The following is a 14397-nucleotide window of genomic DNA, read 5'->3' on the forward strand; positions in this document are numbered from 1 at the left end:
GAGCCAATCAAAGTACTTAGGTTTCCCAACATCGAATAGGGGTAATTTGGAATTTTTTAAATATTCATTTGAAGATGTACCTAATTGATATAAAAATTTGAAAGTATCCCTTTAGCAATGTTGTGGGGGGTTTCAACCCCTTTATCTATATTTTCCATGAAAAAAAAAGAAAAAGGGGTAGATGAGCCTGCTTGGGCTTTTTGGAAAAACTTCAACCATTGACGTCCCTGGTCAAGTCAATATGTGTAGTGAAGCGAAGCCTAGAGATACATAAAAGTTCCCTCTTCATGAGAAGGCAGTCTTTATGAAACCTATAAAATTATTCTTGTAAGCGACGAAAATCATTTGCAGCCCCATTCAATTTACGAACTTTTACTGCTCAAATGGTAATGCAATAAACGATTCAATAAGTTGATGTAAATCACGATCATTTACCATTTATTCCCGAGAAACATTCCCAAAGAAGTAACAGAGACATAGAGATGACATCCCTTGAAACTACAATCATTCATCTCGATGCCACCAATCAGCTACAAAATTTATTCAGATCGAAGGCTTTGTTGCTACAATTATCTATAGAAATCATCATTCATTGTAGCAAATTATTTGACAAACCTGTAAAAACGAAGGATCAAAGAGAACGGCAGGCAACAACAACATATCGTCGAGGAGGCGGCCAGCAGATTGCCATCAGCACCAACGCAATCACCACCACAACCATAAACCCCATAACATTAGGCTCCTCCTCCTCAGGGCAGCAGCAAATCCCCATGTTTAAGAAAGAGAGAAAGAATGTGTGTGTGTTTTGTTTGCTAACACAGAATATTAGCAAAACTAACATCCAATGTAAATATGGAAGAAAGAGTTGATAGGGACCACCGACGTCATTCTTAAATATTTAAGGCTTGAAATATTTCCAAGTCAACGCGTAAGGTGGCTATTTTCCATAGGGTTTGGCAAACCACACAACACGGCTGCAGTACTCAATACCAACTCCCTAATCATTCCTGTTTACAAACCAATAAAAAAATAAATAACTGTTTACAAACTAATAAATAAATAAATAATACGGTTTACGAATACGGTTTGTATATGGTTCCAACCTTAAACAATCAAAGTTCAAAACAGTTCCAAAGAAAGATTCCTAGGTCGTAAAAAGACAGTATACTCTTCCTAGGTCGTAAAAAGGCATAGCACACTCACATGTTTATAGATCTCTCGAGAAAATCGGTGTCACACCTCTCTCTCTCTCTCACTCACTCTCATCCCCATTTTAGGTAGGGTGATTTAAAATTCCAAGCAATGTAGATCGGCTGAATGGGGCGATCCAAATTCGCCAAATGACAATCCAGCCAAAAAATAAAAAAATAAGAACCATTATTTGCAACCTCGCTCGATCCAACTCATAACCGACCAGTCAAACCGGAACCAGGCACTAGCCCATCAGGTTTTGGCTAGTTTTGGTGGTTCGATTGGGTATTTTAAAAAATAATTATATAAAATCTCCAAAAATAAAGAATTTATTTGTAATGTGTTTTTTAATGTTTTTTATAATTTTGACAAAGATCTGAAAGTGCTTTGGCCATGAATACTTATTTTTACATTTTTTTAAAAAAAAATTCAAAAATATCTCTAAACACAAATCGATTTTTTAAAATGCATTTTTTCAGTAATTTTTAACTTCATTTGGATGTATTTCTTTTAATCATACTTTACAAATACTTTTCATTTTTTTTTAGATTTTTTGTATTTTTATTTTATTTTTTTAACACTTTTTGGACCGGTCAGGACCTACCGTTGAACCAGCCAGTTCAACAGTTATTCGGAAGCAAATTTACATATGACTCACCTACAAAGGAATTTGAAAAATTAATACACGCCATTGGAAATTTACATAAAATTTGAAAAATTAATACACACCATTTCCAATGGCTCATCAATGAATCAAACAAAACTGTTCATAGAGCACAAAATTCTAAGACCCGGTGTTGGTGAAACACTTTCGACCATCTGAAAGAGAGTGAATTTATGAAACCGTATTATCAAAACAAAGAAACTTTAGTCCATGCATAAATTGAAGAAAGAAATTACATGACGCCATGCCTATTCTGACAGTCCAAGGAACTTTGCAAAGCTTTCATATTTTGGCTGCCACCCGAGCTCAGCACGAGTCTTCGAGTTATCCAACCTCTTGCCTAAAGGACCATCGGTTCCTGTATTAGAAATCACATGATAATGAGTTTTCAAAGTATTAGACAAAAGCCCTATTGCATTCAAATATGTAAATCTTTAACTGACCAACAAAACCCAAGAACTTTTTGCTGAACTTCCCACTTTTGTTTACATAGTCCATTAATTCTTGACTGCATAAACACAAAAAGGAATATGCAATCAGGTCAGTATGGGCTTTATCTAAATAGGAGAAACAGAAAATTTGAAAAAAAAAAAAAAGAGAGGAAAAATAATGGGCCAATAAACAGAGATGTATTTGATGTTGAGTCAAAGCATATTATCCGAATAACAGCTGCCTTGCTTTGAAAATTAAAATAGAGGAGGATTAGTAACATACAATTTGGTTTGAAAACTAGTACAAAAAAATTGATTTTTAAATTAAGTCTCAGGCACTAATTTTCAGGAAACCACCATTTATCATTTCTCCATGCGAATTCAGGTCTCTCTCTCTCTCTCTCACACACACACACACACACGGCACACACACACACACAAGCATGTACTCATGCACACACACACAAATATTCATGTAAATTTAAAGGATATAGATGCTTCTTTGTCAAATATTGGGATTCTTTTATGATGATTTGTGGCACTTTCAAAAGGAACTACTTGTTGTACTTTGCTAAATCATCTCAAAGAAAAGAAAATGAAATAACATGCCAGAGTTCTAGTCGACATTATGCCTTCGAAAGAAATCTCTCTAAGAGGAAATACACCAAAATACCTAGATAGAGGGTGACTGTCGCAGCCCAAGAAGATCCGTCCCCTCAGCTTCTTCTTCAAAATTGCAACCGAGAGGGATGCTGCATCCTGTCATGCAACAGTATCAGAACATGCTTCCAGTTAATCAGCAAGGTTATCCAGTGTAACCCCTAAAGAATAGGTATACTGGAAAGAAATAATGAAGGGAAATTTCTATACTGCCCCATTCACATATACCATTTCACAGAACAAGGAAACTAATTCATGCGCAGGGGTGCACAAAACACACACAACTGGCTCAACTAATAAGATTTGTAGAAACAAGGGTTTGTATGCTTACCACTCAACTACCCAATTAAATAAAATAGGTATTCGGTCAGCAACTCTAGAAACACCAGTGCACTCATGTCATTGATTTTAGAACATGAGGTGGTTACTTTTGTTATTTAACCAGAATTTATTTGAATATATAAAAGATAAACCAAACCAAATTTCCAATTTCTTTAACCAGCAGTATTTGGGTATACACTTTTAAGACTAATGCCATTTTGCAGCAGTTTTTTGTTCTAACAGTCGGTGCCACTCTGTCGATTCACAGTAATAAAATGAGACATGTAAAGTCAAGCAGGATGCTCAACCTAAAACAAGTTCTATATATGAATGCTTGGCCAGAAAGAAGAAGGTTCGATTCAGATATATTCATTAGTAGAAACCAGATAACTCGGAAAAAAAAAAAGGAGAGAGAGAGAGAAGGATGCAAATCTTATAAAGAACAAGAGAAGATGCTGGAAGTACACCTCATAGTGAATTAGGTTAAGCACGTAATCCGGGCGAGTCTCAACCGTGCCTTTCTTCAACCAGTATATGTGTGCACCTCTATCTGATTTGTATAAATGGTTAAGGGTCCTACTAAAACTTTTGTTGCATCTTCACATAAATGTGCTCTGTGATCCCTTATGGGGTGAAAAAAAAAAGACAGCAAAGAAAATGATGAAGGGATCCTTCCAATGCCATATGCAGCTTCTAACACCCAATCTCCAGAAGGAGGCCAATTCAAACGCTCCTTTGAGTGAAAAAAAAAGAAAAAAGAAAAAGATGAAGGATATATAAAGCCCAGCCAATCTAAGAACACATCCGCCAGCCTCCAATACAGCACTTTCTGCTTTCAAAAGAACATCTGTCCCAGGGCTCCTTCCAATCGGCACAACCGGGGAGTCCTACAAATCCCAAAGTTCAAAATCTCACCCTATAATATCATGTGAAAAAATATGCAAACACTGAAATTTTTGGCAGAGGCAATTAATTCAGAGAGACCAACCAATGTAGTTGGCTAATGTAAAAAAGAAAGGAAGAGTGCAAATATCTGGTCACTTGGATTAACATGTTTCACATTTTGAATAGTCTAAGTTGCATTAACCATGAAAATAGTATACCAGCCCTATATCAGAAAAGTACATTCCAACATTCTGAAGTTCCCACCAGCCATATTGTTGCCACTATGGGTAAGTATCTATTAAGAATTGCTATTAAAAATGTGATCACTACCATAGTGAATACAGATTACCACCTCTGCATGTCAAATGGTAACAAATATGAAAAAAACCTGAGTTTTTCTAAGAAGACAAGTTCTGTAGATTACTAAAAGTTATGACCAGCCAGGGGCCAGTTCCTCAGAAGAAGAAAAGCAAACTGGACAAACCAACAACTAATAGAGAAAGACAATAATGAATCAAGGCAACTGTTCACTCTGCTATCAAGGTTAAACCGGACAGTTTAGGAAGATCTCCAACATGTAGATAAAGGTAGTCTATACCTCATTGCAAAATCCATTGTCATCACAAGCATAAGGAGACGAGCTCGATGTGAATAAGAATGCACCTTTCCCATTCCAGTATGATGTAGCCAATCTGCACCCAAGTTATAATTGCTCAAAAGCAAACTTCTCTCATCGTAATGGAGATTGGGCCTTTCAATATAAAGATAACTACTTGCAAACCAGATAAATTAATGGAAGTTAAGAAACACAGTACAAATATTCTTGGTTGAGATGAATGAGGAGGAATAAAAAAGGAAAAAGGAGACCAGACACTACAACATAACCTCTAAAAGAAATTAAGTATCAGAAAAAAGAAATATTGAACAAAATTTCAAGCCAATCCAACGATTCCTCAAATTTACAAGTCTAAAGCCAGGCAGAAAAGCATATCATAGCATAATATTTATGTTTTAGTCAACTCTTTCCTCAAGCATGTCACTGACCTGAATCTAAATGAAAGCAATGAATGATAAACTAAAAAAACGCATCACAAGAACTAAGGCAACTACAGAAACATCAGCATACATAGAAGAGCTGTAGTATCAACCAATGTTATCAAATTCGCTTCGCTTTGGCCGAAGCTTTCGGACTTTGAGCATAAGCTGAAGCGAAGAGAAGCGTGGTGTTGCCGCTTCGGCCAGATTCGGGCCGCTTCGGCCGGCTTCAATCTGCTTCGGGTCTGATTCAGCCGAAGCTTCGGGCTGCTTAGGTCAGAAGAGAAATACCTATATAATTTTTTTTTTTAAATAAAAAATTTCATATATTATATATAAATATCTAATTTATTTATATTAAATTAAAAAAAATCCAAAGCCTTCCCCTGAATCGGCCAAAGCACCGAATTGCTTCATTTTTCGCACCAAACCGAAGAAGACTCCGAAGTTAATCTGACAACATTGGTATCAACAGCCAAGGATATCAGCCAGGCATGTTCGCAATTGTAAAATTCTTTGAACAAAAAATTGGCCATTTATGACCATAATATAGTTCGAGACAATACCATATTTAACTGATTGCAGAATCTAGTCACAAAGAAAAAAAAAAAAAAAAAATTAAAGAAATTACTTACAAAATATATGAAAGAAAGACTCCAGAATGCAACAGGATAAGACCAGAACATTATCCTTTTACAATAAAAAGAGCATTTCCTATTCCAAAAGAAAGATTTTGTTGAAAGTGAGGACATTTGATGCCATGGAATCAATCACATGGACAGCAGGGTCCTGTATCTCTAAATATCAGGGATTAACTACAGTACAGCCATTCACGGCCCACCAAGGTGGATTTCACAGGATTGGATCTTTGAATGTTCTTTTCAGTGATATTGGGGTGTCTATTCTTGTGCTCGATTCAAAATTTGGGTACTATTTTTAATGACTCTTACCTGGTCCATCATATAAACAACATGGACAAATACAACCAAGTGTCTTGGTGGGGCAAATTTGAGTGCTCATGATTTTCATAGCCATATGCCCATTTATTTCATCAATATCAGGTAGGGATTCACCTAAACCAAGAGACGTCACTCCCAAAGAAAACAAAGAATGAAGCACAATTCTCTTAAGAATGATATCCTTGGCAGTAAATTTGACCTACCTGAATCCAATCAAATTTTAAAAAACCCATGTCTTGCACCAAGCACTTAAAATGCCATGCTCACCTTACTTCACCAGGGTAGTCAACATTTGGCCCAGGTGGTGCGCAAAAGATAACATAAGGAAACTGACTAGAGACTTGTGAACCCTTCAAACATGGATGGATCCCAAGTTTGAGTAACTCTTCATGATGATTCAAAGTCATTGTCTGCCCATAAATTTTGCAACCTGGATTTTCCTGTTTAAAAGGAAAAAATAAAAATAAAAAAGTCAAAACATCATTGCTGACTCGATAAGGAAATGTTTACAGCTTGAGCATTTTAAACAAATGCAAATGCCAGATGAAAAAAGGGCAATAGAAAAAATATTTGATATATTAGCGTCGGATCATTTACTTCAATAAACTTCTGAGGATTATGCAGCTACCCCACCCACAGAGTCACCCTCTCCACCAAAATAAAATAAAATAAAATAAAAAAAGCAAAAGCTCAAAGGAAATTATTCTGAATAAACACTCCATGAAAATCGAAAGTTCAAACTTAGGAGATCAACATTTTTCATTGAAATTTCCAAGATGTCCTCCAAGTATCAGCATTAACCATCCATTTGGCCATTCAATGATCGAAAACGGTTAAAATAAGAATAGCATATTTGTGTATTTTCCAAAACATACTTCACACCAACTGTTTTAAAAGAACGTATACCATCTTCCTTAATGTGCATATGTGTATCAGATATTGATTTCTTTCACTTTTTATTAAATATTGGGAAAGCATGTCATGGAGGGAAACCTAAAGAATCAATTAAAAGCAGTACCTGTCTCCATTTTTCTGCCACAATCCGACCAAGAACGCCTGGCCCAACAATTAGCATATCCTTTTCCCCAACAAAGCCTGAAGGAGATGCCTCTAAACCTTCACTACGTGGTGTATCTGTAACTATAAAAAACAAATAACTTTTAACATTGTTCTATATCAATGATATATCCCAGGTCTCATAAATACTAAGTTTGAGTAATGTTAGGCTTTTGGTTAGCTATCCTATGGAGAAAAGTTCTGAATTCTCTGCTGATTTTTACACAAATAGAAACTGTGACATGTTTCAATAATTGAATATAAAATTTTTATAAATGCATTGATATGGGTATCAAAAGATCTGTATTCAGACCCATCTTGGATGGCCTGAGTAACCATTTGCATAATTCATTAAAGGAGCAATTCAAAAAGTCCACAGAAAAGACACTCTGCAAATATTATAATCATACAACATAAAAGGCTATCACAACGGCAAAAACCAAAGCATTAACCACAAATGAAAGACAAGTTGCAAGGAGTGGATGCAAGAGAGATGGAGATTTTGTTGTGAAACAGAAAAATTCAACTAAGGCTTTTGAATCATAAGTTTCGCCAAAGAATTAGAAACTTTCACCCAGATAAACATGAAAGATGAATGAGTAAAGAATCATCCTAAGAATAGCCAATGAGTGCAAGAGCATGCAGGGAATAAAGTATCACAATTTACAAAACACATCAGAAATCAATACAAAGCAGTGGAAATCTCAAAAATAAAGCCCAGCACAGACCAAATTTACAGAAAATCTCCACCTAACAATGACATAATAAAAAAGACAGATATCTGATGCAAATAAAATAAAAATAAGTCCATAGCATTTTGAAGGACACAGTGGCTTGAGAACCCTTCAATTTTGATCAAGACACCTCAAATTCTAATTAGATTTACAATAAAAGCTATAACATTAAACTTGAATAAAAACCAGCCATGAAAGACTAAAAAAAAAAACCCAAAAGTAATTCTCAATCACAGAAAACTTGTAAACATCTAAATTTGTAAAGGTACAACTAAAATTCAATCGCGGAACAAGGAGAAAATGCGAAAAGAAAAAACAAAAATTAATGTAATTCTTGCATTTGCATGTATCAGAAATGAAATTTAGCAGACTCAGAGGAATTGCATCCACCGCAATAGAAAATTAATCAAAAAAACAAACAAAAGCCAAAAAAACGTGAACCAAAATGATGGGTAACTAACCAGTGGGTGAAGATGAAGAACGAATGGACATATCCATGGTGATTCTTCCTGGTCTAATGTGCTTTTTAGGGCTTTGAAGGTAGAAATTGTTAAGGATATTGAGAGGAGGAGAGAAATGGAGGAGGAATGAAGGGTGGAAGGTGGGTTGCTGCCAACCAATTCTTAGGGTACGAGGAAGTCCTACGCATAGTGTGTTTAGAGGGCAGGGGATGATATCCATTGGCCCTCACCTCTCTGCCTCTCACTTTCTTGCCACTTTGCGACTACCCATAAACATGGGCTCACTGGATTGGTGGTCCACCTACCAAAACGTCCAAATGGACTGCAATTCCTAAAGATAAATCCCCGTATTTTTAGAAGGAAAAAGTTTATATAAGGATGCAATGGATGCCCCTAAAAAATTCATCACAAAAGGTAATTTTAATGTTGAAAAACACTTTGATTGATCATCTCGACATCGAGAGATATACGACTGTGAAAAATAAAAAAAATTTAAGTCTCATTCATAAATAGTTCATTTTACAACATATTGTCTACACCATCCATTTTCAATATTTTCATTTTAAGTCTAAAAAATAGTGCATTTTACAACTGTTCATTTTCAAGATTTTTATATGTTTATAGATCTACTTTATTTTAACCATTTTTTAAATTTAAAATTTTATAATTAAATATAAAAATAGATTGTGAGATAATCCTAATAATATTTTACATCAAAATTATATACCACGATAAAATTTGAAAGGTGCACCTTACCTCTACACCTACAAATGCATCTTGTATGCGAACTGCACCCTTTTTAGAAAGTAATATCTAATTTTAAAAAATGGGAAAGGTTTCTATACTTCTCCTACAGCATAGAAGATCTATGATTCCCCTGCCATCCAGCAGTCCAATTTTGATCAAGACAGCCACTCCTCGTTTGATCTTAGATCCAACGTCTCAAAGTATTTTATTTTTAGTTTTCTTTAATACAATTTGTATGAATATGAAATTTGGTACGTGTCAGCTTCTCATTGGGGCACACTTATAAAAAATATTAAAAATAATTTTTCAATAAAACATAATGACCAAAATACCCTATGAATCTTTCAGGGGTATTTTGGTTATTTTATTTTATTGAAAATATTTTTTTAATATTTTTCGCTAGTACGAGTTTAAATAGAGGATTGAACATCCAAAATTTGGTGTCAAAATAGTTTATAGAAAAAAATTAAAAATAAAATAATGTAGAGACGTGACATTGTGATTGGGGGAATCTTAGCCCTCCATTCAGAATGGACGGTTGGATAAGGAGAAGTATATAAGTTTTATGTTGTAGGGGAAACATAAAAAGCTTGCCCTTAAAAAATTTACGTAAGTTCTTACTGGGATTTGGGTTAATAGATAGTAGTGGCAACTGGTCGGGTCGTATCTAGGCGGTCGACCGAAAAATCAATTTTATATATTACTCAGAAAACAAAGATGGGGACTACCTTGAGACCCGAATCGGATCCAAGCAATTTGACCTAGACCCGACCCTTCGGGTCCAACCCCTCGACCCATACCCCGACCTGGGTTGGGTCTACCGGTTGGGTCGTGAGCCCACAAGTCCCAATTGCCACCCCTATTAATACATATAGGATACAAGATATAGGGTACCGTTGGTTATAGGGAATATACTAGATAGAGATTATATGGAAAAAAATTATATAGATACGAGGCTCTCAACAATCAAATTATATCACATCTCTAGAATTTTACTAAAAGAGGTTATTTTGATGCCCAAATATCTTCAAATTGATCATCTCAACATCAAAATACATGGATATAAGAAAAAAATTAGATTTCAAGTTTTGAAAATAGTGCATTTTCATAGATATGCTTGATCTACACTATTTTTTAAGCTTAAAATTTTATAATTAGAGATGAAAATATATTTTAAGACTATCGCAAAGATTTCTAGTATTGAATCCACATTTATCGACACTATTTAAAAGTGCTCTTTACTTTGATTGTTTAGAGTATTGGCCCTATACAAACTGCACTTATATATTAGATAGAGATTACATAAATATTTTTTAAAATTGTGTAGTTTCTATTTCTAGGGTGATATGAGTTATGAAAGATGATGCCTTATAACTCATTTGGTGTGAATGAAGATTTTATTGGTTGGGGTAACCCATTGGAGGTCTAGCCGCTCAAAGTGGCTTGTAAGGAGGTTTGCCCTTCAAGGAGGCTATGTTTTTTTTATTCAATAGGTAAAAAAATAAATTTTAAGGATTTGAAGGACAATTTTTAACCCTTAATGGTAAGATGGATTCTCGGTGTGTCACGGGACGCTGATGTAGAATTGCTTACCCCAATGCATAATACATTTTTCCTGAATCTAAGTACCATAAGATGATTATTTTCTAAGCAATAGATTTTAATTTCTTTAACACTTAGATCTTGTCTTGTGAAAAATTATGGTTTTTTTTCAATCTTTAAACATTATTAATTTTTTTAGGCACATAGAGAATCAGGTTTAATTTATTTATTAAGCTTGTTTTTAGGTTCCAGAGACTATATCCCCAAAATTTAGGGACAAAAAATATTCGTAACATGAATTTTACCCAAGGGAACATATGCATAATGTGCCCCATGGAACATCAATCATTTCACTTATTTAATAATGCAAAATCTTAACATGCGTGCTCTACTCACACATGTAACTCTAATTCCCAGCCAGGACGAGTTAGCTTGGTACCAAGAGAAAAAATATATTGATGAGAATTTTTTCAATTTATTCATTCCATGGAACAAAAGGATGTTTGCGAACGGAGACAATAGTGATTGGAAGACTTACTGTCTTTTTGCTCGATTTTGATTCATGTACAAATTTTAGAATTGTGATACTTGTTGAATCGAAGATATCTGTATTCTCACGGGTATCACAAAATCACTCAAATACTAGATCAATAGGTCCGACAAATTGTATAGCTTCTTCTATTTCTCGATAAAAAAAAATATGACCAACAGTGGTTCGAATGTATATACAAACGATTTCCTCTTTTTTTACACTTTTTACTATTTCATAGTGCTCATGACTCTCATGGTAGATACTCAAAGATTCATATTGAACTTCAATGGGAACTTTTCTATTTATTGAGGCAATCATGCATTGATCTAATCGCCACCGGAGCCCTAAATGACTGTATAAGTCGATTCGTTTCTGACAATAAGCTCCAAGTGCGTCGTACGAACTACAAAAATAAGGTTCTTTCTCTTTTGTATACTTATAATTATTATCGTCAACCATTTCATTTTGATAGTTTATGTGGTTACATAGATTATACCTATTTGTACAAATAACTCACAATTTCTAATCGTTAGTACATAGCGGCCAATACGCATATCTTGAGTTGGTACATAAGTAGAATCTCCAATAGCTAGAGACAAGAGATTCATATGAAAAAACATAAATAAATGAGCTTTTGCTTGAGCTTCCAAAGACAAAGGTCATGAACAGCCATATCCCCATCGAAATCTGCATTGAATCCTTTATGAACTCATGGATGTAAACAAATAGCACGCCCCTCACTAGAATAGCTTGCAACGCTTGTATGAGATAGTGGAATGGGACTTCTCATTCCGCTATAAGGTTCTGGATCACCGTAAACTCAACCGACAAAAAACAAGTCCCCAATTTCTTGAACCTTGAGCAGCAATCCAATCCGACTCAATGTTCATTTCAAGGCCCATTACTTAGTACTGGTAGGCTTGCAAAACATTTGAGAGCAGGTTCAATCACGATGTCACAAGTTTGCCTTTGAGCATCTAATCTTGATTTGGCTTTTATTTTTATTTTTTAACAAATTATTATAATATGAGACTTGGGGTGTCTCCTTCTACTGACCACCTAATAAAAATAAGAACAAATCATCTCCAAATCTCATATTATAACATGGTGTTTTTGTAGCCACACAAAAACTCATATTATAACATGGTGTTTTTGTAGCCACACAAAAACTGCGTGCTGCCTGAGAGTGGCAAAGTAATTTTGGTGTGAAAGGCTTGGTTCCGAAGAATGGAGGAGAGCGGGAGACGTCTGATGGAGCATCAGACCCAGGATCTCGATGCCCAGTTCTTTCCTTGGATCAGTCTATGATGGAGCGAAAAAAAGAAATTCAAAATTCAAATTATAATTTTTTTTTTTTTTTTAGTTTATCTTTTAAATTAGGAGGTTATGCAGGGATAGGTGGGTATTGAGTTTGTGTGTGAGTTATATTTATGGATTGGATTAGTTAGTTTAGGAATATAAATAGCATAAGGTTAAATTTAGGAATTAAATAAGATAGAGTTACTATGGTTAGTTTAGGAGTATAAATAGGATATTCTAGGGGTTTAATCTTTTCATATAAATAGGATAATATTAGATCTAGGGGTTTTATCTTTTCAACAATAGCTTTCGTTAAAACTTGGGGGTTTATCTTTTCAATAATGGGTAAAATGTTGGTGGCACGTGAATTTAAGAGAGAGAATATAGGGATGAGAGAAAATAGGTTAAAGGAGAAGATAGGGATAAGAGAAAATAGGTTAAAAGAGATAAAATATGACAGTCAGTTTATTGTTTATCTTCTTTTTTTTTTGTGGATTTTTATTTTCTTCCCTACATTAGTTTTCATCAATTGGTATTATAGCAAGTTAGGTCAAGAGTTTACCATGCCACCAAAAGCGTCTAGAGTTTACAATGCCGTTAATCAAGCTAATTCTGCTCCGGATATGGATGATCGTTGTGGAATAGGTCCAAAGTTTACAATGCCACCAAAAGCTTCCAATTCTGCTCCGGCTATGGATGATCGTTGGGGAATAGGTCTAGAGTTTACAATGCCACCAAAAGCGTCCAGAGTTTACAATGCCGTGAATCAAGCTAATTCTGCTCCTGCTATGGATGATCGTTGGGGAAAAATTTTGACTACGAGGATTTTTGGACTGAAGTACATGAGATGAATTAGAGGATGCAACGCCTAGAGGATTTTCAAGAAGTACATGAGATGAATCAGAGGGAGGATGCAATGGTTGGATCAAACGTTGCAATGGTTGGAGAACAATCTTCATCGTGAAGAAGAAGAAGGTGCTCATAGCCACATTCATCTTGCACCAGTAATTCTACAACAGATCGAGAATGTTGATTTCAAGCGTACTGAAGAAATTTACCGGACATATTCACGTCATAACAACCACAAGCTTTTGATATTAAAATTGATCTCCCAAAATTTCATATAGAGCAACCACAAGATTTTGATACTAAAATTGATCTCCCAAAATTTCAGGTTCAAAAGTGTTCATCGATTGGATATAGTGCTTCTTTGGAGCTGGATCCATTCCTAGTTAGGAATAATCAACCCAAACTCGTAGTCAATAATTACTCTTGGAACACATTTATAGGCACAAACTTTTGAGAAGGTTCTTAAAAGATTTGAGTTCGATAAGCTCGAGGTCATGCTTTTCCCAACAGTAGGAGAATGATGCAGCTAAAAAAAGAAATTCAAAATTTATTTATTTATTTATTTATTTTGAGTTATCTTTTAAATTAGGAGGTGTGCAAGTATAGGTGGGCATTGAGTTTGTGCGTGATTTGATATTTATAAATTGAGTTAGTTAGTTTAGAAATGTAAATAAGATAAGGTTAAATTTAGGAATTAAATAGGATAAGGTTAAATATGGTTAGCTTAGGAGTATAAATAGGATAACGTTAGATCTAGGGGTTTATCTTTTTAACAATAGCTTACGTGTGGGTTTATCTTTATTCAACAATGGGTAAAATGCGAGGGTTTGTCTTTTCAACAATAGGTAAAACGTGGGTGGCACATGAATTTAAGAGAGAGAAGACATGGATTAGAGAAAATAGGTTAAACGAGATAAATAGGAAAGTCACGTGTTTATTTATTTATTTATTTTTAAGTCTATTTAAAGGGACGTTTCCATTCATTATTTTTTTAGTCTATTTAAATAGACGTTTTCATTCATTGTAAAAGA

General features: G+C 34.7%; 1 protein-coding gene across 9 annotated transcripts; it reads right to left on the reverse strand.

Annotated features, from left to right (window-relative positions):
• Nucleotides 1-411: 411 nt before the first annotated feature.
• EMB2799 (NAD(P)-binding Rossmann-fold superfamily protein) lies at nucleotides 412-8662 on the reverse strand. Of its 9 annotated transcripts, none has more exons than XR_016050033.1 (10): nucleotides 8398-8662; nucleotides 7165-7286; nucleotides 6414-6586; nucleotides 4751-4844; nucleotides 4043-4154; nucleotides 3735-3823; nucleotides 2960-3038; nucleotides 2299-2363; nucleotides 2092-2213; nucleotides 412-1007 (listed from the first exon to the last, which is right to left on the reverse strand). XR_016050033.1 is itself a non-coding variant. In XM_088859294.1 (10 exons), exons 1-9 carry the CDS (start codon nucleotides 8615-8617, stop codon nucleotides 2104-2106), a joined length of 1071 nt encoding a protein of 356 aa, XP_088715420.1. In that variant the 5' UTR covers nucleotides 8618-8662; the 3' UTR covers nucleotides 412-1007; nucleotides 2092-2103. The 9 variants fall into 9 exon arrangements, 5 of the variants coding, with proteins under 5 accessions (XP_088715420.1, XP_088715421.1, XP_088715418.1 ...); XM_088859294.1 differs by having other exon boundaries at nucleotides 2960-3045; XR_016050031.1 differs by lacking the exon at nucleotides 2299-2363 and having other exon boundaries at nucleotides 2960-3045.
• Nucleotides 8663-14397: the final 5735 nt, after the last annotated feature.

This window comes from Amborella trichopoda, chromosome 2 (genome assembly GCF_054954075.1).
Source record: "Amborella trichopoda isolate Santa Cruz 75 chromosome 2, AtrichopodaSantaCruz75HAP2 v2.0, whole genome shotgun sequence".
NCBI classification, from domain to species: domain Eukaryota; kingdom Viridiplantae; phylum Streptophyta; class Magnoliopsida; order Amborellales; family Amborellaceae; genus Amborella; species Amborella trichopoda.